Source organism: Diplodia corticola (genome assembly GCF_001883845.1).
Source record: "Diplodia corticola strain CBS 112549 chromosome Unknown scaffold61, whole genome shotgun sequence".
NCBI classification, from domain to species: domain Eukaryota; kingdom Fungi; phylum Ascomycota; class Dothideomycetes; order Botryosphaeriales; family Botryosphaeriaceae; genus Diplodia; species Diplodia corticola.
The window spans coordinates 1-21706 of record NW_017971540.1 but is presented as its reverse complement, the minus strand read 5'-3'; the positions used below and the strand labels follow the sequence as shown (position 1 = coordinate 21706).

At 51.6% G+C, this 21706-nt stretch overlaps 7 protein-coding genes across 7 annotated transcripts; 3 read left to right on the top strand and 4 right to left on the bottom strand.

The window, feature by feature from the left end:
• Positions 1-289: 289 nt before the first annotated feature.
• Positions 290-1563, bottom strand: BKCO1_610007 (vegetative incompatibility protein 3a; the record flags this gene model as incomplete). Its single annotated transcript, XM_020278040.1, has 2 exons — positions 290-310; positions 355-1563. 2 exons carry the CDS (start codon positions 1561-1563, stop codon positions 290-292), a joined length of 1230 nt encoding a protein of 409 aa, XP_020126670.1.
• Positions 1564-3689: 2126 nt separating this feature from the next.
• BKCO1_610006 (exodeoxyribonuclease iii xth) lies at positions 3690-4976 on the bottom strand (the record flags this gene model as incomplete). The annotated part of the gene is made up of 1 exon (XM_020278029.1): positions 3690-4976. The coding sequence occupies one exon, from the start codon at positions 4974-4976 to the stop codon at positions 3690-3692; it is 1287 nt and encodes a 428-aa protein (XP_020126671.1).
• Positions 4977-5947: 971 nt separating this feature from the next.
• BKCO1_610005 (uncharacterized protein) lies at positions 5948-6994 on the top strand (the record flags this gene model as incomplete). The annotated part of the gene is made up of 1 exon (XM_020278018.1): positions 5948-6994. One exon carries the CDS (start codon positions 5948-5950, stop codon positions 6992-6994), a length of 1047 nt encoding a protein of 348 aa, XP_020126668.1.
• Positions 6995-6997: 3 nt separating this feature from the next.
• On the bottom strand, positions 6998-8286 carry BKCO1_610004 (uncharacterized protein; the record flags this gene model as incomplete). Its single annotated transcript, XM_020278007.1, has 4 exons — positions 6998-7412; positions 7468-7511; positions 7649-7859; positions 7898-8286. 4 exons carry the CDS (start codon positions 8284-8286, stop codon positions 6998-7000), a joined length of 1059 nt encoding a protein of 352 aa, XP_020126669.1.
• Positions 8287-9346: 1060 nt separating this feature from the next.
• Positions 9347-10652, top strand: BKCO1_610003 (3-deoxy-d-manno-octulosonic acid transferase; the record flags this gene model as incomplete). Its single annotated transcript, XM_020277996.1, has 3 exons — positions 9347-9908; positions 9960-10485; positions 10574-10652. The coding sequence occupies 3 exons, from the start codon at positions 9347-9349 to the stop codon at positions 10650-10652; spliced, it is 1167 nt and encodes a 388-aa protein (XP_020126673.1).
• A 3841-nt stretch (positions 10653-14493) lies between these two features.
• Positions 14494-16272, top strand: BKCO1_610002 (het-s domain-containing protein; the record flags this gene model as incomplete). The annotated part of the gene is made up of 1 exon (XM_020277985.1): positions 14494-16272. The coding sequence occupies one exon, from the start codon at positions 14494-14496 to the stop codon at positions 16270-16272; it is 1779 nt and encodes a 592-aa protein (XP_020126674.1).
• Positions 16273-16530: 258 nt separating this feature from the next.
• Positions 16531-17133, bottom strand: BKCO1_610001 (multicopper oxidase; the record flags this gene model as incomplete). Its single annotated transcript, XM_020277974.1, has 2 exons — positions 16531-16812; positions 16885-17133. 2 exons carry the CDS (start codon positions 17131-17133, stop codon positions 16531-16533), a joined length of 531 nt encoding a protein of 176 aa, XP_020126672.1.
• Positions 17134-21706: the final 4573 nt, after the last annotated feature.

Below are 21706 nucleotides of genomic sequence, written 5' to 3'. Positions count from 1 at the left end.
GGGAAGGAAGAATAAAGATCTAAAAACCTCTACCATGATGAAAAACCGGGCCAATATATACAACGTAGTAGAGGAACGTGAGATGAAATGCCACGCAGTCCCACCCAGTATACGATTGATGAAAATTCCAATCAGGAAAAGCGATAGAGGAAGAGTACAGGTAAGTAGAGAGCTTACTCTCCATAGTAGTTTCTCGATGGGGGTTGGAAACACAAAATTCCATGCGAGAAGATGTATTGCACCAAAGGCGGCTGCCCCAACGGAAGCATATATACTCCACACAGTAAAGTCATGTAGCATCTCGGATCGGCTGGTTACGGGATGCAAAGCATTCCAGGGTGTCCATGGTGATACTTGCCTATATCCCACAGTCCTTGGTCCGATTTTCGCAATTTCCATCATTTCTTTAGCAGTGGCAAAGCGTTGTGCTTTAACCTTCGACATGTTCTTGATGTCCTGTGGTTTCTCCCAGAAGAGGACGTATATTACCAAGGCACATGCGGCGTAGGCAAGCGTAGCGATTTCCAGTTGGGTTGATGGAAGTCCGTAATCGACTCTTGCGGATACTTGAGCAATCAACCAGCTGACTTGGAGGACGGCTAAGCCTTTGACCAGATAGCTCCCTTTGTTCCTGTCTTCGAGATCGGATGTCGTGAGCTGTGGATGCTGAGCTATAATGTCCCGGTCTTTTGCATACTGGATCTGGGCCGCATTCAAGATCCAAGTGTCTGCCTGTAGGGAGGCCAGATTGCGAGCTTCGTCTTGGTGTCTCGAGTGAAGCTTTTCTGGCCAGTCGTACTCTACCTCCATAAGTGTATGCAGATTTCGATCGCTCCGGTACCAGCCTGTTTGACCCATTCTGAGGCTTTCTATTTGAGTATTCCTTTCAAGCCGGTCAAGTGGAACATATTGCGAAAACCACTGAGCACGCTTCGCTTGTGCATCCCCGGAGGGGAGAGGGGATCCAAGTTCCCGAAATGAGTCGGACGAGGTTTGTACGTGTTCCGAGAACTCAGTCCCAGTCATTGAGTTGTGACTTGAACCTGATTCGGAGAGGACGGAGCCAGCAGAACCAATGGAGCCGCCAGGATCGCGGGGGCTATGGAGATGGGATGTAGGTAGATTAGAAGGTTCCGGTTCATCACTGGACCCTCTCACTGCGGCTTCGTCGTCTTCTGGAAAACAGATTGCAAATCCACCCATATCGAGAAGGAAACTGTCGGCCAGAGTCCAGTCTTTGTTCTCTGTCCTTGCTTTTTTGAGCGTGATCACTGCCGAGTGAAGCTCGATAGCCGCGAACGCAATGATTGCCTCTGGCATGAAAAGCATCACTACGAAGAAACGTATTTTGCGATAGAAAAGATGTGATTGCTTCCGGAGCCTTTGCTTCCAATTCTTGGGACAAGCCTGAACGGGCAAGTTTGGGTGGTATATCGACCAGGTACAAAGAACGAAGATGCTGAGGCAAGACCAGAGAATGTCCAAAGTGCCACGGACTGTGGGTGAAGAGACAAATCTCGTGTTCGGCGGTGGTAACGTGCAATCGGGCTTGAACTTTGCCATGATCGTTGCATCGGAAAAGTAATTTTGAAGCAGAGGTGACGACAAGCTTGAGCGGTAGAAAGACGGAGTGGAAATAAGGCGACGTTTTGAGCGGCTGAAAGCCCGAGCGAGGCTTGAGGGGGTGGGATCCTGAGCGAAATACGAGAAGGCTGGCTGACATGAACCATTTCTGACCGCCCCATATGCTGAAGCCACAGTCATGTCGACACCCTGTACATGGGAATTATCAAAGCCATCAACTACAGCTATTGGCTGCCTTGAAGGTGTCGATGACCAGTGCGGGGCTGAGACAGTGAGGCGAAGCTGTTCTTATAATTGGTCACAAAAATCAACCTTGCCACCTGGAAGCGGCTAACATCGTTTCCGCTTCTACCCTTCAGCCTCTCTGTCAGCCACCTGCATCTACTCTATTGATGGCGTGCTGCACTTACGTTAAAAGCTGAGCCTTTTCGTATCTCTGTCGCATTCCCATCATCATTGCGACAGCTGCTTCGCCACTACTATGCTGCCTTGCTTCGTACGCTGTATGCGTGACCCATGACCTATGTCGCCCAACAATTGCCCCAAAACATCCGGAACAATACCTAGCCTGCATATATCGGTCTCTCCGGCTCCTGAATGACTTCCATTGCTAGTATTGAAAAAAAAAAACATCAGCAACCCAATTACGCGCCCTACAATCAGCAGCTGATTGGCCACCTTGGCCCCAGCACCCTAATAGCCAACCAGACAGCTACGCCAGCACCATCCCGGAGGCGGCCCCCTATGGCAAAGTGAGCCTCACTTTTTACTTAGGTTGATGGTGGCGCAGCTTAATTTACAGCCTTATCCAACCAAACAACCTCAGCCACGATGCACTTTAGCAACTTGATTCGTAAGGCAGCAGTAAAGGCTCTCAGCTACTTGCTAAGAGAGCCAAGTGGTGTCGAGCATTACCAGCAGTAGCAGTTGCATTGGCCATCAGTGGACGTCCAAGGCTGCTGGAAGCGCATCCCCGCCTGGATGCGTTCACAGCCTCACGCAACGTGGTGAGTTTCTCTTACATACTGCCTTGCCCCACCGAGCCTTCCAGCCTCGCAGCGCTTTCGTTTTTCCTCACCTGCTATAATCCACATCAGTCACCAACCCACTCGCCGCTCTCTCTCAAGCAGCCAAAACAAGCCGAGCTGCAGATGCGCCGGTCTGGATGGCCTGATGGCCAATTACACGACGTACAGAGTTTGCGGCATACCCTCCAGTTGGTCAGTCGAGAAAACCCGTACTCGGATCCAAGATGCACTTTTGGTGCAAGCCAACGTCAGGTCTCTCGCTATTGACCTGTCCCGTCCAGAAAGATCAGTGGCCACTGTGGATTTTCTGAACACCCCTGAAGCACTTTCGACTTCAACTGGCACAGAGGAATGGTGTTTTGAGCTAAATGATGGACATAATTATAGATCGTAGGAAAGAATAAGAAGCCTGAAAATAAACATCTCTTAGTGTACTTGGCGCCGCGAGTACCTCAAAGTCAATAAGGGTCGTAAGGAGATTGAGCCCGTTTGCGTTGGCGATGAATAATGCAAGCCTTATCGATCAACTTCATGTGTCATAGTAGGTAGGCCCGGAACTCACTCCGGCACGATTAGTAATCGAGCGCCGGCACGAAAAAACTTTCCTGTCAAGGATAGGCTGTCTCGGCTAGCAGAGGCGCGGGCGTATTGCTAAAACCAACCTCATTAAAGTCGGGCTGCCTCACGACCTGTTCTTAGATGTGGCAAACAGCACTATATCGGAACAGATAATTCCATCGCCACCCTTGCCCGGTCCCGCAGACTCGGCCGGCGTCAACATGTCGGCTTCTACTCGCGGCCAAGCCCCAGAGGAGGAGCACAAGGATCTGCAGCCAACAATCAGCACGAGCATCCTCCTTCATGACTGCTGCAAGACGGCACCATGGACACAAGCCGAAGTCAATGTTCTATATCGGAGGCAAAGGTTCTACCAGCGTCACAAACTCAACCAAACGCCATAGTAGAGCCTACGTACTACGTGCAACAAGCGATACTGGAAAGGACTACCAGCGTCACAAACTCAACCAAACGCCATAGTACAGTAGGGGTAAAACAAGAAACCGAAAAAAAAACCTCTCAAGGAGCTTGAGCCGAGGCCGCCGCCGCTTCCTCCTGCATCTTGAGTTTCTCTTCGTGCACTTTGATAACTCCGTGAAGGAATTTGCGCGGCAGAGCACGGAGCCCCGGGGTTTCGCGGAGAATGCGATCGGAGATACGAAGGTATCTGGTGGCGAAGACATTCCAGAGCGCGAGATCTTGATCGTTCTCATCGTTCTTGGGTGGTCGAGGATAGTATGGGTCGTTGATGATGTATGCTTCGACCGCCTGGTAGACTCCAGACTCATCCATGGAGATTGTTCTGCACTGGTTGAAATCGAGCATCCAAAGGTGCACAGTGCGCTGCCTGAAGTCTGTCTTACGACAAACCTTCATCTCCGTGTACGTATCGGGTTCCGTTTCTTGAAGCTCTGCTGTTGTAAGAGGTTTGATGAGGGGGTAGGTTGGCGCGCTGCCAAGGACGAATTCGACATCCCTGGCGTCAATTCGCGCCTCCCAATGCATTGTAGCCAACGCTCCAGCCATGTACTCTGCCAGCTGAAATGTCGGCATTTCGAGCTCCAACATCTGATTGAGGTGCAACTTGAAGTTGCGCAGAGAGAAGAACAGTCCGCCAGTCTTGCCTTGGCGGCTTCCCAGATATGTGCGGACCAGACAGTCCTTGTTTCCGGGAGACTGAAGCGCTTTGCTTCGGTTGCGCGGAGCGCAGAACTTTTCGATGAGTTTATTCCGAATCTCGGAAGGGAGGGGAAGAATCCTTTCGGTACAAAGGACAGCGGTTGGAAGGTGGACTGGAGAATCTGCGGTCGGGAACATGTCTTGGTTTCTTTCCCACCAACCCCGTTCGCTTTTCGGTACGTAGAAGCTTGGTTGCGGTATGTGGATCTCTTCGGAAACCTCGGGTATCCTCGCGAGGGCCTCCCAAGCCCGAGTATTCATCAGGTAATCTGTCCACAGCTGGTGGTCGTCTGTCTTGGCCAACTTGAGCACCCAGGAGGAGCCATGCTGGGCATAGACGGCCCCACATGCTCCCCAGCCGATGAGACGGTATGTTGCCTGGCCATCCATGGCAGCATGCTGCTGCTCGGCGAAGCTTGAGGACGTGGAGATCATGCAACGCGCGGAAAGGAGCCGACCGAGCTGTTGTTCAAGTGTGAAGGCGTTTTCGAAGTCCGATTCGCGGGCATTTTCGTTGTTCAGTAGGTCAACAAGGAGCAGATTGTCGGCTATATCAGCTCGGAGTGAGGACGCGGTAGCGCCGACGGTACTGGCTTCGGATAGGAAGTCCCGGCGGCGGGAAGTCATAGTTTTGATGATCCGGTTGATCGGAAGGGAAGAGAAACTGTGATGCAAGCTGCGAGTAATTGCGGCGACGTGTTTGTTTTTGCAGGGCTGAGTTGGAGTTCTGACTGGTAGCTTGGTAGCAGTCTTTGTTCCAGCGCGGCTGCCACATTAGTGGCACTTAGACGTCATCGACCTAACGCCTATTCGCAAACATTCGTGGCCCGCAACCACGGAAAGTTGCAGCACCCAATCCAAGGGTCGGGTCATGTCGCGAAATTCCAGGTAACTTTGTAGGACCGTGGCGGCGAAGCCGTGGGCTGCAGCAGGGCGGCCTGGTCTTTCGAGGCGACGAAATCAAGCGCGTCCTTGAGCATCCGCGCTGTTGGAGGTGACGGGCGCGAGCAGCGAGCGTGAATGAGTCAATGTCGTAGTCACGTTCTTATGCGACGGTTTGGAGGCTGGGGTCTGGTAGCGCATTCAGCCGACCGGAATAGATGAGACCCTGAGACCTACAGCTCGACCCAACAATCACGACCATGGACCCGCCGCAAGCACCCAGTAGCGGCGCGCTCACCCGCAGAGCACCCACGGCAAAGGAAGCCTTCCGGCGACGCTGCGCCCAGGCTCCGATTCGACGAACAGCATGTGCATCCTCCTCATAGAACAGAGAGGGTGGGTCGGAGTTTTCTCCCCGGCAGGCAGAAGTGCGGACCAAGGTAGCGACAGTACTTGGATGAAACTGGAAGATTGGGGATGCGCCCGCGGATAAGCTCCGAATTGTCGCGGGCGCGTAGCCACGGTTCACAGTGCAAAGCCGCAGCCGCTGGGGGCGCCTGCCCAACCCGGCGCATGATGACGCAGAGAGCGGCACTTGCAAGTACTTCTATGTCCCGCGCCCGCACCCTCAACCTTCTCCATCATCAGCCCGCCTCCAACCTTCTCACAGTCAGCCCACCTCAAGCTCGCGTTCAGACAATATCCGCGTCGCAAACATGTCCTCACCGCAGAAAGTTTCTGCCACCTCACCTGCGCAGAAAATTTCTGCTACCTCAGCTTCGAGCTATGAGCCTCCCCTACCCCAAGAGGCAAGAGCTCGCACATCACCTATGCCCGTGGAACTTGCGGAAAAATGCCAGGCTCTCGTCTCCCATTCTATAAAGCTAGACATGGGTGAAACTTTCGACGAACAGCTGCACGCGTGGTTTCCCGATACCCAAGGTAAAGACGATTTCTACAGGTGGATGTACGGCCGCCACGAGCGGACGAAGAAGCAATGCGAAACCCCCGCTTCTCCCCAAGAATTCGTTGCCCACGTCGATGGCATGAATTTCCACAATATGCAGGATGCCGACTTGCTCATCGACTGGCAAATCCGCGACGTGCGACCCTGGCTGCCGCTCGGCCGCACCAGCGACGGCACCGGCTATCGCCTCCTCCCCAAAGCCTACGGCCTGCTGCCCCACGATCAACTCTTCAACGCAGAGTCTACTCCCTACGAGCTTCTCCCGCCCTGCTTCCTTGGCGTCAATCTTACCGTTCAGCCACGCGAGCCGTCACGCCCCGCCAACCGCCGCGAGGCCAACCTCTCCGAGGAGTCCACCCGCACCGCCGAGTCCGACGACAATCCACCAGGATTCGAGTTCCAACAGCTAGGGGAGCTGCAGTACTACGTCGCGGCCCTTCCAGACACAATTGAAGATGCCGCCGAAGGCTTGTGGGAGCCTACTGGCTACTACGTTGTTGCACGCATTGCACCGACTGGCTGCATTGACGGCCTCTACGTCTTGTTTGACATGTTCCCCGTGGAAGACGAGTACACGGGCATACGCTCTCAGATTACCGGGGATGAATGGGGCTACATGGAGCCTTCGGACGAGCAATTCACCTGCGCACGCATCGGAAATCGCCTGGGCGAAATGCGCTTCGGCAAGGAGCTTTTGTGGACCGAAAGGGTCCGGCATCCGGTTGAGCTTGTACGCGTGGTGCGCATGGGCGACGGCCGGCTGAAGCGCGTTAGCGTTGATGAAGTAGCCCGTTAGGTGTCAAATACGAGAGGTCTGCTTTGATCCAGCATCCATGAGCAGCGTGGCTGCGGCCACACCCGAAGCGAGATTGTCGACCAGCCATTCCGGATCCTCGAGGGTGACTTGAACCTTCTCAGGTTCAATTGAAGATACTGCCAGAGTGTCCGGCGTGATTGACATCAGGGCAAGGCCCCAAGCCTGGGGGATGTCTGCCACAACGAAAGCTTCGTATTTCGTCTCCGAGTTTGGACGCTTGAGTTGGAGGCGGCATACTTCTGCCGGTTTGGTTGTCTCATTTGAAAGTCTGCTGAGTCGTAGCTGGATTATGAAGACTTGAGTGGACCCAATGCGATGGAAGGTTGCCGTGTGGGTGGAGACGGGGGGGATGGTCTTGAGAAGCATCGTTCTCTGCACATCTCGCTCACGTAGGAGACTGACCATCGTGACCGTTTCTGTCAAGAGACGGACTGCTAGCCTCACTGACAGACCTTGGGACCCATTGAAGCTCAATGCCAAGCATAGGAAAACAAGGCTAGTCAATCACGCACATGACATAGAACTAGCTAGCTATAAGAATGCCAGAGGAACGTAAGGATGAATCGATAACGATTCGTCTCTGTTCTGACTCTGATACGATTCATATTGTCTATCTTGATCCAATAACCTTACAGTTTCGAACCCGACACGGTCCACGAAACGCGGCATAACCTGCTCGCCGAATGGTTGAACCTGGGTCTTTGAGAAACTCTCGTGCTCTTCTGACCCGACAAGCCAGGGTGGAAGAGGAAGCTTGACGTCGGCGGTTAGAAGGCCATGAGCAACGCTATCCGCCGTGCGCCACAGCGTCTTCTCATCGTCCGGTACTTGTATCTCGGAGATACTATCTCCTGATACCGATACTGTCGCCATTTTGCGTACCACCAAAAGGCCGAGCCTTGGCCTTTGTCGAGGTCGGTCTTATGCCATGCGATGCTAGGACTATGTCTCAAAGCAAACAGACCTTGCCACCAGTCCAAACTCGTCATCATGCTCTTGTCAACGCGCATGACGACGTCGATGGCCTTGGCTTCGACGACAGTGGAGATGATTGAGCGAAGGGCATATGAGCTGTACTCACTTGCCAGCTTTCCGAATATCGCCGGGGCCTTATCGTCAACCAGGTCCACATGGATGAGCACGAAGTCTCCGGTCGGAAGCTGGTTTTGGACTGCAGGGCGTTTTGCGTTCGCGTCTGCGGAGGATGCTGCAGACTTGTAGCCAATGGCGGGGACACACATGTTGTTGTTTGTTGGATCCGGCGCCAACATGTTGCCATTGATGTGAAGTTCGGTAGAAGTGGAGCCCGGAATCTGGGAGGTTCTTGATACCAGGAGGCCTGTCCTGGGAGAGCTCGGCGTTCTCAAACCATCGTTCTGCTTCAGCAACCCTGGGTTGGCCTGCCGGCGGTCAGCTCTGGTATTTTCATCATGCAGAAATGGACGGTCATACCACTGGCGGTTGACGTCGCCATTTCTATATGGTCAGACGTAGCAGGTCGAGCCTACTGAGGTTAGTCGGCTTCCAGGAGCAAGAAAGTGACATCGGCACACTCACTTTGCGGACGTCGGTTTCGATGGCGGAGTTGACGGCAACACAGTTCCCGGTGCGTGATGGGGCTGAAGACGGTGGGAGGCAGAGTAGAGGAGCGGCAAAAGTGTGTGGCCGCGCGCACGAGCCACCGCGACAGAAACGGCAGGCAGCCGGCTACTGATCCTGAATTTGGATTTGCAACTGCGACCGCTGAAACTGCTGAAACTGCTGAGGTTGACTCTCCTCCAGTCCTCCGCGATGACGACCTATTCATGAGCGTGTCGTCTGACTTTGTGGTTGCATCGCTCATCTCGCGAGACTCAAGTCTCAACCGCGGCGCGGGAGCTCCGCCTTCCCATTCAGCCAGCTTGTCATTCTTAGTAGGTGCTGGCATGACGTCAAGGCCGCAGTGGCCCCATCGAAGACGGCTTCCATCTGCGCCCGCGTGATACATCCGTGCCAGCGCCTTTCACTTCCGCCCCGGCTGTGTTCGCCCGTCACTCCGCCGCAACCGTTGATCCTCCTTCGCAACAGCCCGCTCACCCGCGGCTCCAAACCGAACTCGCCGCGTCGCCCAGACCTCGACTCACGCTTCGACTCTTTTTCTCGTCCCGTCGCGGCTCAAACTCCAGTCCTTCCCCATCGTACTCCTCGCTCGGTACCCTCGGCGGTTCCCACTGACTCCTTTAACTTCGCATTCATCGCGCACCACGGCCCCCTCGGCGGCTCAATTTGAGCCTTCCCACACTCAACCTACAGATCGTGTCGCTCCCTTCTCTCGGCGCGCGTTAAGTCACAATGGAGACGGGTTCTCTTCTGCAACTTGTAGAAGAGATGGCCCCACTACGGCCTGTCATTGATATCGACACGACTGCATCTCCGGCTGAGTTGTCACGGAAATGGGCAACACCCCTGGCCATTCTCCTGCAGGCTAGCCGATCGCTTATCGATGATGTCAGCATCTTCATGGAAACGGGACTACCAAAGGTTGAATGCCCGGAAGCTGTAGCTTTCAGGCGTGCTGCATATCACTGGATGACGCTGATCTGGGAATCGTTCGTTCAAATCACAGCAGTCCTCGGAAGCCATCGGCAGGAACCCGCCCACATAGCTGTATGGATTGACAAACAGGCACATCACGACACTCGGAACATCGGATACATCATCGAGGCAACTAATGAATCAATTCTTTTTTTGAGACGATACATCAAGACGCTGCGGGCGAAGACCAAGCATTGGGCAGAGATCCCCACCTCGTCCGTCCCTACTGCCTGTCCTTACGAGTTGCTCTACCGGCTGCTATGCCGTCAAGAAAACATCCAGCTGAGTCTACACAAAGAAGGCGCCAAGGAGACTTTGCGTAATGCCAGACCAAACTTTTAAACGCTGACTTCCGGCTAACCAATCGTAGTACATCTGCAAAGGCAGACACTATTCAACCTACCCGCGCCCCCGAACGTTCCATACCAGTACGAGGCTGTCAAAGACGTGGCTGACGGAAGACCGTTCATGGTGTTCGCGTGCACCCACCCGGGCCAACGCGGGCTGGTATTTGGGGCGAATGAACCCAAATGGTCCGGCTTTCCAGAGATCATGTCTGTTGCCCGCGCCTCTCGTGACACTCAACTGTCTGCGTATATTCCACTCGCGGATGCTGCATTCCAGAAGCTCAAGGAGATTGAGCTCGAGATTGAACGTGAGCTTCTCCTGAACAACGACAGCATTAAACCATCAGTGCTTCTATGGGAGGCTCGTCGCCGCGCCATCCCTGCGATGAGAGATGAGGAAAACTTCCTCGGAGGTACATCTGAGATGGGTCTCGCGTTCCGAACGCCAAACTGGCATGGTAACCAGCCCTGCTATTTGTGTCAAGCCATGATGGGATATCAGATCGCACGCGAGTGGAACGAGAAGGAAAAGAAATCGTACCTTACTAGGTATAAGTGGGGTGACTGTGCTCATTCATGCGCAGAAGCAACCGCACGCCTTCAGTGCATGCAGCTAAACGCTGAAAGCGGCAAGCAGGCAAGATCTTGAGTGCAAGCAGGAGATTTACGAAGCGGGAGTGTTGTATGGGCATAACTCCATTCACGTCGGCTCGTGAATGTCGAAGTTCTTGTTTTCTCCTTAGCTGATCATGGCGACCATGTACCTTTTGATACCTCAATGCGGGTTTGCTGGTGTCGATCTGTACCACAGATCATTCTTCCGGCGGTTGCCTTTCGTCTTCAGCAAATGCTGTCTCTGTATATAATGGCGGTAATTGCTCAACTTTCTCACATGCGCACGCGACATGGTTGTGGCCACACGTGCTGGTGCGACGGATACTCCAGTTGAACCTACGGTATGTATCGCAAGTGCAATTCGTAGCAAGTAATGTACCACTTTTCTGCCGTCAAAGAAAACCTCGACATGATGATTGGCATGGGTCAGGATTACTGATTATACTTAGCTGGTAACATGCCTCCATGCGTGCACTGATCCTTTCACGGTCACACACGGCGCAGCCGCCTTGCTCGGTCGTGGGGGACGCCCAACCGCACGGGCTCGCCTTCGCAGAGACTAAGCGCCTTTCTCGCCTTCACGAAGGCCAGCACAACCTCGTGTTTGATCTATTGCAGTGACGTCGGCTGAGAGTTTGGCGGAGGAGGTTGGTGTGCAAGTTGTTCCCGCGTCCGAGATCTGTATTTTTCTATCGGTAGAGATATTTTACCCGATTAGGAAATAATTATTTCCTAATACGGAGACACTCCTTGTACGCTGTGTCCGTGGAGTGTAGAAGTCCTCGTCGCCGCTCGTTTGCGTGACAGTCGTGTCTTCGAGGATCTATGTCGAATGGCCGACAACAGAGACGCTTCTTACTGCTAGTGACTGCTGAGTGTAGTCGTGTAGAAGTCGTCGTTCTCTATCGGTTGCGTGGGCATCGTGTCCTCTTGGACCTACGTCTCTAAGGAAGGACGGCTTTCTGCCCCGAACGGGTCTCGAGTGATCTGAGAGCTAATTTGGCTCGGGTTGGGGGATTGCGAATCTGTCTTGAAAGTTTACTAAGAGGGTGCAAGCGGCTAAGTGTCGGGCGGGAGCCGCTGTGCCGTTTTAGCAGTAGCATGTCGGGCGGTACGCGCCTGGGCAGCGCGGCGCTCAACGCATCGAAGCCGCACTGAGGGGGCGCCTTTCGGCGGGTCGGCTGTGCTTTCCCATTGTTCTGCCCCTGTCAGCTTGCCAGTCTTGATGACGGGGTAGGACAAGCTCAGCTTACCTGTTGGTTGTCGGAACACTGCAGGGTGAAGGATGGCGGTGATCTTTCTGGTCGGCAGCAGTTTGCTGCGGTGTGCAAGAATCGTGCGGGGGTGTCGATGGAGGAGATAGCAGTGCAGAAGCCAAAGGGCTCCGACGGGCGTGGTTGGATAGGCGGGCGGAATCTCCCAATAAGGTTGAAAGGGCCGTGCGCAGAGCGACAAGCAAACGACGGTCTCCCTCCAGCTATCTGGCTGGATTCAGGGTGGCGATGTGGCAGCGGGCGATGGAGGCGGGCAGATGGGCGCGCCGGTGTACCAGGTGGTAGGCGTGGCGTCGGGCCGCATGCGCTTAGGTGCGCCTCAAAAGATCGGCACAAGGATCTCTCTCCCACCCCGCTCCGCCCCCATCTTCACTCTCCACCCTTTGTATGCGTTTCCTAATCCAGCAGCCTAACTCAACTCAAGAGCAAACTCTTCCACCCTTCGTCAGGCGCACAACTCATGGACTCCAACAACATCTTCGACAAACGCTAGAGCTCATGACCGAGTCGCTTCTGATGGTGACGGGCGTGTTTGAAGGCACAGCCAATTTTTCCGTGGATGACGACGCCATTTGCAACGCAAGATATGAATCAGATATCTACCCGCGATCCCTTCCATCGCAAAGACGCATTAGCTCGCCGTTATGATGGAATTGCGGGACAAAAGAAATCTATATGATTCCTCCCCCGCTGCACACGCTCCCGATCCAGTCCATCAGATTCCACACGGCCAGGTGACCAAGGCTCAACGCGACGGGGCAATGGCAGCGCAGAACGAAACACACAGCTACTTCTTCAAGAATGTAGGATATGAGCTCTGCAGACCCCAGTTCTTCCAGCGAAGGGGGCACCGCGCACATGAAGCCGTTCGCTGGGTAGAAGCTGGACAGTCGGCCTGCTCTGCGACCGCGGAAGCGGGACCGAACGGTTTCTTGGTGCTGTGACCGGCCTGGCACGCAGGAGATATGGTGACGATGTAACGAGGGCGAGGAAGCGGCCGCGTTTCCTTCCCGTCTCTGGGGAATCGTGTCGCGTCGTGGTCGGGAATCGTGTCGCGTCGTCGTGGTTGGGAATCGTGGTTGATGGGCATGTGTGTTGAGAGAGTGGAGGGGTTGGGTGCGGCCGAACGAGAGCAGAAGACGGCGTCGCCTGAAGCAGGCTCAAGCAGGCTCAAGTTGACTACACCGAACCACTCATCTACGACACCCGTCTTTTGCCCGCCAGGTCGCAGGATCATGAGAGGCTCTCGTAGCCCCAAGGACGCTCGTCGAATACCTGGAAGCTTGCCACAGCATTTCCCTTTCGATGAAAACCACGAAGGACCTCGCCCTGACCACTTGAGGCGACGTCACCAAGCCCGCCGGTCGCCTTTACCCTCAACGCATCATCCCGTGGGATGCATTCCCAAACGAGCAAGAGAACGTAAGGGCGGAGCTTTTAACTAGCCCGACCTTTATGTCAAATTAAGCCTTTGCCTCCCGAGCCGTGATAGATGATGTCAAGGTTCTGGTTCTTCCGGCCGTCGGAGGTTCAACGCAAGTGGCCGCTGCGCCCGCCGTAGCTCGTCTTCCATCGGCTGTGGCTTTGGTCTTGGCCATGGGCGAGGCGGGAATAGTGTTGAGCGTCCAACACATCGAAAATGATGCCGATAAAGATGGCTGTACCCGGTGCAGAATGTTGCAGGCCCCTGTTATGCCGCGCGACAGATCTTTCCCCGGTCTCCGCCATCTATATACACGGATCAAGGCGGGGGGTGGGCTTTGGTTCCGAGGCGGCTTGCCACGTGTTTCTGCTCTCCGCGTGCTGGCTTCGCGCTGGCTGTTCCAAGCCCTCGTGCTGCGATGAATCCGCCGGCCGAGAATCTGCGGCATTCGGTCACGCTGCTTGCTGAGGCGGTTGCAGAGAATGTTGTTGCTGAGCCGGGGGATATCCGACATGGGCGGTAGACAGCGGGCCTTTGTCGCAAACAATGCTGAAGGACTTTCTTGACTTATTGCAAGCTGGCGTCATGTGCGGATTCGTAAGGAATTCGTGGAGCCGACCGTGGGCGCTGGCCGTGCTGGACCGTGGAAGAGCAATGAAGGGAGCTGCTTCGCGCGTTCGGGCGCTTTCCATGTCTGCGACCTATTCTGCGATTCTGACGTCATATCCCACCGCAGCGAAGCTTTCCCGTTGAGAAAAGCCCGCGCTAGCGCCATCTTTGGCTTGGCGTAGCCAGCAGCCGTAGTCTTTCATTTCTGACTTCTTTCATAAACCTCTTCGACACACTCTTCGCCTCCAACCATCACCCTTCGGCTTCTTGCCCTGCCGTCCACACCCTCTCCGTGGGTACAGCTCTTCTTCTACACCACCCTCGTCTTCGACCCTTGCCTTTTGGCTTCGTGGGCTGCCACTGCCATCCACCCTCTTCGCGTTGTTGCACCTCACCGGCAACCGTTGTTGCACCTCACCTTCAACTTCTTGCCCTGCCGTCCACACCCTCCCCGTGGGTACAGCTCTTCTTCTACACGACCCTCGTCTTCGACCCTCGCCTTTTGTCTTCGTGGGCTGCCACTGCCATCCACCCTCTTCGCGTTGTTGCACCTCACCGGCAACCGTTGTTGCACCTCACCTTCAACTTCTTGCCCTTCAGCCAGCATCCTCACCGTCCTTCGGGAACAACCTCACCATGGCTTCTCCAGGCCCCGCACATCACTACCGGCATCGTGGACCGGAAACCAGGAGCGAGGAGGAGATTCGCGACGAGATCGTCATCGATGAGGCTGAGCACCGAATCGCTCACCCTATCCTCCGGCCTCTCCCCCTCCAGACGGGCACATCTGATATCGACCTCCGTCACCTCTTGAATGACTATGACGTGGTCATGCAGCAGCTCCACGACATCATCCGCGCTCACGGCATTCAGATTTGGGGATATGAGTTTGCCCATCGGGTCCCGCCAGGAGTGGTCCCCACTGACGGTACTGAGGTCACGCTCGTCATCAAATCAACGGACTTCGACAGGTTCGAGTGGGAAGAAGCCGTAGTACAGGTAGCCAAGAAGGTGGCTCAACTACGCAACCCCGGTCCCACCATCGTCGTCGAGATTATCGACTATAGAGCGGTTAATCCATTCACTTACCCCATCCCGGCAAGCGACGATGAGCTCATCAAGGCGTGGGAGCACTGGATGGGACAAACTATCATGGAGTGTATGTCGGATATGGAATGGCAAACCCTGGGCCTGCAGGGAAGGGCCTTGGTGCCCGACATGGCGCAATGTCGTCAAACGGTTTTGATCACGGCTTGGGATGCCTCTTCCCCCTACTGGACGGTTCTCAAGGCCAATATTTCCCAGGTCACCCAGTCCTTCAATCTCGCCATCATCGTTCGCCAGGCCCAACCATGGTGTGGAGCTGGAAGACGCAGAGGCAGCCGAGCCGTAGAAAATATGGGCAGTCTCTTCTGGGCTCCGCCAGTCAGGATCGGACAGTCCATGGGACCTGTAACCGTTCCGCCCGAGGTTCGAGGCACCGGTTCGGTGGGAGGAAAACTAACCCTACAGGACAACGATGGGGATGAGACCACGGCTATCATGACGTGCTACCACGTCGTCGAGACGAACGCCCTCGCCGCAGCCTCAGCACCACCGCCCCTCTGTCTCGACCAAACCACCACTGCCTTTCCCGTCCACTCTCCCAGCGACCGCGACACCTCCGCCAAGCTTGAACTTTACGACGCTAGAATCGAAGCCTTGAACGAATGGCTTTACGGCGGGAACCCCAGCCGCGCCCTGAAGGTCGAATTAGGCAAGACCATTGCCTACTTCGAGGAAACTAAGATCCAGCTCGACGCCATACTCGCCGACCGCGCCCGTGTTGCCGCTGCGCCCCGCCTCTTCGGCCACGTCTTCGCGCACTCGGGCTGCTGCCGCATCGCAGGTCCCAACAACGCCCCTCTCGACTGGGCTCTTATGACCCTCGCGGCACCGCGCCTCCTAGAGAACGAGTTTCCTTCAGCCTATGCCGGCACCCCTGGGCTCTTCGATGGCTCCCATTGGCAACTGAAAGATGTGCCCGGCTGGTCCGTCGCGAAGATAGGATCAGACTGCAACGTAATGAAGTGCGGTCGCTCGACAGGATGGACGACGGGGAAGCTCTCGACGACCAAGTCCTGGATCCAGCTTGGGGAGAAAGAGCCTTGGAAGAGTAGCTATGGCAGCGTGGTGAGCGCGTTAATGGTTCACAATGACGCGGAAGTCAAGACGGAGATGGGCCAGACGACATTCTCCGAAGGAGGGGACTCGGGGTCGTGGGTCTTCGATACGGAGACTGGGGCCTGGATTGGTGTGCTGTTTGGGGGCCCCTTGTATGAGGAGTATGCCTACATCACGCCAGTTGACATCATCTTGCGGGACGTGGAGGAAGTTACGGGCAAGAAGGTCGTGGAGCCGAAGGAGATGAAGTAGGTGGAGGGTTGCCTGTGTGGGTTTTCCTTTTCCTGAGCGGAGATCAGACAGGCGTGGAGGGTTGCCTATGTGGGGTTTTCTTTTCATGAGCGGAGATTGGACAGGCGTGGAGGCGTACAGCTCCTTCGCGTAGCCGATGGCTAGCGTGGATCCGGTTTTGCTTATGTCATAGGTAGTTAAAGCTATCGTCCGGACGAGAGTATCGAATTAAAAATTCTATATATATGTCTCGAACAAGAAGTACTTCTAAGAACAAGGCTAGTCAAAGATTCCCATCCTCTCCGGCATCTTAAACTCGACGTGCGGCCTCGCCCGCACGCTCTCCGGCACCTCGGGCCAGCGATCGTCCCCCTCGAACATGGGCACCTGCATGCCCATCACAAACTGCTTCGCGTTGAAGACATGGAACATGGTCATCGCCGGCTGCTCGATGCGCCAGCGTATCGCCAGCGAGCCCTTGGGCGGCAGCTCGTGGAAGAAGCCCATCGGCGGATCCACCATGTTTACCACTCCATCCCTCTTCGCTTCTTCCACATCTCCCTAGTGAGATGGACCCTCGCCGTGTCCCAGATGGAACGTCGCGTCGTTGTGCTTGTACATCACTAAGCCCACGTCCAGCTCGTTCTGCACCACGATGTCGACCACGCTGCCCACCGGCAGGTTCTTGACGACCGGGTTGGGTCCCTTAAACTCGGTCGAAGGGCCCGGCACGAGCGGCTCGCGGAGCACCCGCCACAGCTGCCACGGCGCCCCATTGAGCGTGATGTCTGCCTTTGCGGGAGGTGAGATGGGTGGGTAGGGGTGCAACGCGCACTCGGAGAGGACGACGGCGCCGGGGAGCGGGGTTGCGCCGTAGTGCATGAGGGAGAGGGATTGGTCTGGCCGCGCTATGGGCGTGCCGAGGCGCTGCCCCGTGCGGCGGTGCTGAGGAAGCGGGTGTCAGCTCTCTGGGGAAACAGTGGTAGATGGACGGAGAGGAAGATAAGTAGGTACGTACCGGATAGCGCAGCACGGCGTAACCTTGGAGGGACTGCTACTTGCTCAGGGCGTGGAACCGGATGGCGTAGTCGGAGGCGGCTTGGACGTCCCGGGCTGGCATGACCTCGCCGCACAGTCCCACCACAATGTTCTCCTGGCTTAGCTTGTGCGGTGGCTTGTACTCGATGGCCGCCACGCTAAGGTTTAGACCGTCCTACTATCGGGAAATATAGAACTAATCGGCCAGTCCACCGCCTTTTACCTCGGGCCGCTTTGCTTTACCTTTAGAGCCACCATCTATATTTTCAAACACTATAGAATAGATATTTAAATTCCTAATCCCCGCTAAACTTAGAGTCGACTATACGGGTTAACTATTTTTTAGATACCCGTATTTTTTCTATTTCTAAATACTACTTACTATTAAGGGTAATACTATCTATAGTAAAATTACGATAGACGGGGTCTCGAGTAAGAAAAAATATAAATAATAATAATTAAGTCTCGATTCGCGAGGATTAAGAACTCGTATCTACTCTAGTATAGCTATCTAAAGAGAACTTTATACTAGAAAACTAATTCTAGAAACTAGATATCTAAAACTAGATACTAGAATTAAAATATAAAAAAATAATTCTAGTATTAAAATATAGAAAGTATAAGAATTTATAGCCGCGTCTTATATACGCTTCGTATACGAGATTTATAAAAGTTATATACTAGTTACGTAACTCTCGCTTAGCTATATATAAAAGTTCTTCGGCCTACGAGCGAAGGCCGAATCTCTTAAGAATTCGTTTATTAATTATAAGCCCTCTTTTTATATCTATCTTAAGCTTTCTATTTATATCTTATATCTTATATTCGAATTCTTCGCTTTAAATAGCCGGTTTAAAATACCTTCTAAGCGGACTCTTTTTTCTATACGCGACGCGTATACGTCGCGTACTAAAAACGCTATAGTCGTATAAGACTTTTTAACTAGATTAAACTATCTAACTTCTAGCGAATTAGATAATAACGCTAATAAAATATCCCTAATATTTACCGCTATAGAAGAACTCTTTTTTATAATAATTACGTCTAAAGACGTTATTATAAATCTAAAGACTAAAATCTATAGGCTCTTTATAGTAATTTCGACCTTCTCGGCTTAAATTATCGAATTAAACGCTTTAATTAAGGGTCTATAAAAACGTATTAATATACTCTCTTAGCTAAGCGTATTTAAAACGTATACTTCTCGTATATATCTCGACTTCGAAGCGCGGAAGGCGATCTAGCGAGAAAAAAATATTTTCGAACTATAAACCGCGATCTAGTACTACTTTAATAAGTAGATTAACGAGTTAAATAATAAGTTTAATATACTTAATCTATAAGACTAGAATACTAAGAAGCGAATCTATTAGACTCTCTAAAGCCTCGCGAAGTATAAAGTAATCGTCTAATATATCTATTAACGCCTAGATAAATTCGTAACCTAAAAGAAGCTTCTCTTTAAGAAGTTTAAAGTAATCGTTTAAGATTAAGTAAGAAACTCTATCTTACGGCGGTATAAGAATACTATTATATTCTACCGCTTTTTAATAAAGTCTAGTATATCGTATTAAAAGTATCGCGCCCGTATAAAAAGCCTATATAAATAGCTTTTATACGCGATAGCCGATAAGAATCTTCTTATTAATCTCTTCTTTACGAATCTTCCGGAGATCTATCGTAAAAAACTTCTTAAATATTCTATAATAAAGACTATCTAGGGGGTTAAGAAACTCTATAACTTAATTATTAGCCTTAAGTAAACGCTCGGCCTAGTTAAAATAGCGTAGACGAAAGAATAATAGCGCTAGAACGCGGATAATAAGCGCCCGCGTCCGGCCTACTCTATTAATAGTAGGCGGGGTCGCTCGAGGAACTCGAGCCGATATAAGCCGCCTCGCTATAAGAACTTCTAGAAGTCGACTCGTAGATAAGACGTAGGCGCTTCGTACGCGAAGCGTAACTCGGTCTTCTATCGATTTAATAAGAACTTAGCTAGTAGTTAAATCTCTTCTAGAGCCGACGGCTCGAAGGATAATAAGATTTTAGAAAAAATATAGTTCTAGTAGCGGCTTTAAGTCGTCTATCTCTAGAACTAGTCGACTAAGACTTAACTAGACGAATCGTTATAAACGTTCTCTTAGAGTCGCTAGAAGGGCTAGTAGTCTTAAAAACTCTCTTAGATTTAGAAAGTAATATAAATCTTATTAGATAAGATCTAATAAGTATTTATTACGTACTCTTCTCGTATATTAAGCGTATACTCCGCGTATAGTTCTTAGATAGCTATTCTATAATAATATAAAACTTCTATAAACTTATTCTTTAGGCTAAGAACGGAATAGGCGTTAAGCGGACTATTAAACTACGTTTATTCTAGAGCGCGTTCTTTAACGGTTATAATCTAATTCTTAGTCTAGACTAGCTAAAAGCGGCCGATCTAGTCGTCCGCTTTAGTATAAATACTCTTAAATAAAGTAATCTTTATTAAGATCGTATCAAGCTTATCTTTATAGTATAGTTTACTAGTTAACTAGCCTTAAACGATTTCGTCTACTAAATCGATCTAGAATATAAGACCTCTAACTAGAACTAGCCTCTACTAACGTAGAAAGACGGAGATTATAATTCTAATACTATAGAATAGGTATTTAGATCTCTAATCCCCGCTAAACTTAGGGTCGACCGTACGGGTTAACGGTTTTTTAGGTACCCGTAGTTTTCCTATTTCTAAATACTACTTACTATTAAGGGCGCACTAAATTTCTCTCGGTTATATATTACCGTAGACGCGTATACGCTTACCGAAACGGGCTTAAGATTACGGGTTAATACGTATAGATATTATTAATTAATAGATTCTACTCCTACCCTCGGCTCCGCCGCCGGCCCTAACCCGCCCTCCCGAAGAAATAATAAGATCCGAAAAGAATAATACTAAAAAATTCTTTTATTAGAAGACGATAAAATCTAGATACGAGAGAACTCTTCTTACCTCTAGCTCTAGCGTAGAGAACGCGTCTATTACCATCCCACCCTCTTCTCTATTCTATTATATATATAGCTTTCCGGTATAAGTTTTATTAATTAATACGTCGGCGATTTAGGCCGGCCGGCGCCGACCTACGTATAACCGGAATAATAGTTCTTCCGTTATCTAAATACGGTATTATACCTAGTCGGTTTCTATCGCTATTTAAAACTATTAATCTTATACCCTACTCTACTTCGATCGACCGCAGCCCGCCCTATTCGCCTAAGAAATAGACTTTAAAGTTATCGGTATATTATTATCTATATCTTACTATACTACGCTTACGTTATGCGACTACTAGGCTAAGCCGCGCCTTTTCTACTACTAGCCGCCGGCGTATTACTAGAAAGATAATAGAATAAAGGCTCTCTAAAGCCGTTATCTTATTAATAAATAAAACCTACCTTCTTATACTACTATCCCTTTCTACTTTCCTAATAAAATCTACGTTCTAGTATCCTTTCGTCGCGTCGGCTCTCTTTCTTACTACCTTTCTTAAACCTACCCGTTCTCTTACCCCCCCTCTAATATCTATCGATTAATAAAACTCGCTCCTCCTAACCTTTCTTCTTTTCTACTTTTAAATAGTACTATCCGCGCCTATTACTATCGTTACGAGCTAGAGGTTCGACTTATTCGCTTTTCGTATAGGTTTTCGCCTAGTATATATCTATACTCTTAACGCCAATCGCCGTCGCTAGTACTAGAAATATTAACGTAGAGCCTACTATCGCCTATAGAAACTAGTCTATTCGCTAACGATATAGACGTCGACCTAAGCGGCGTAAATTCTAACGTATTTAATACTACTAATAAACTCTCGTCGTTACCGCTTTAAACGCACGAAGGGCCCGATCTAGATTAATATAACCTATACGTTAGCCGAAACGATATACGTATTTAAATAGACCGTTACCCTCGGCGGGCGTTTATACCCGTAGAGTCCCTTCTTTCCTCTAACGGCTATAGTAGTTACCCCCTATCTCTCGACCTCGATTTCGATAGTAAGCCCGTTCGTAACTTCCTACTAGCGGATAGGCGCCCCGAAAACTACGCCTACTACGTTCCCGAGTAAGAAGGGGGTTACGAGACTATATAATTTAATAAAACTTACTATCCGCCTAGGTAGATAGCCTATATATACTACTACTACCGTAGTAGAATTTATAGCCGATTCTTCTATAGTAAATATAGACGGTTAAACGCCTATATTAACGTCCGCGTTATTTCCGAAGAGCGCTACTTCGCCCTTAAGCTACTTAATATTAAGATTATCGGCTGTAAAGATTATTATAAAGTAATACCTATACCCGCGTCTATTAGTAGGTAGGGTAGGGTTAGGGTAGGGTTAGGGTTAGGGTAGGGTTAGGGTTAGGGTAGGGT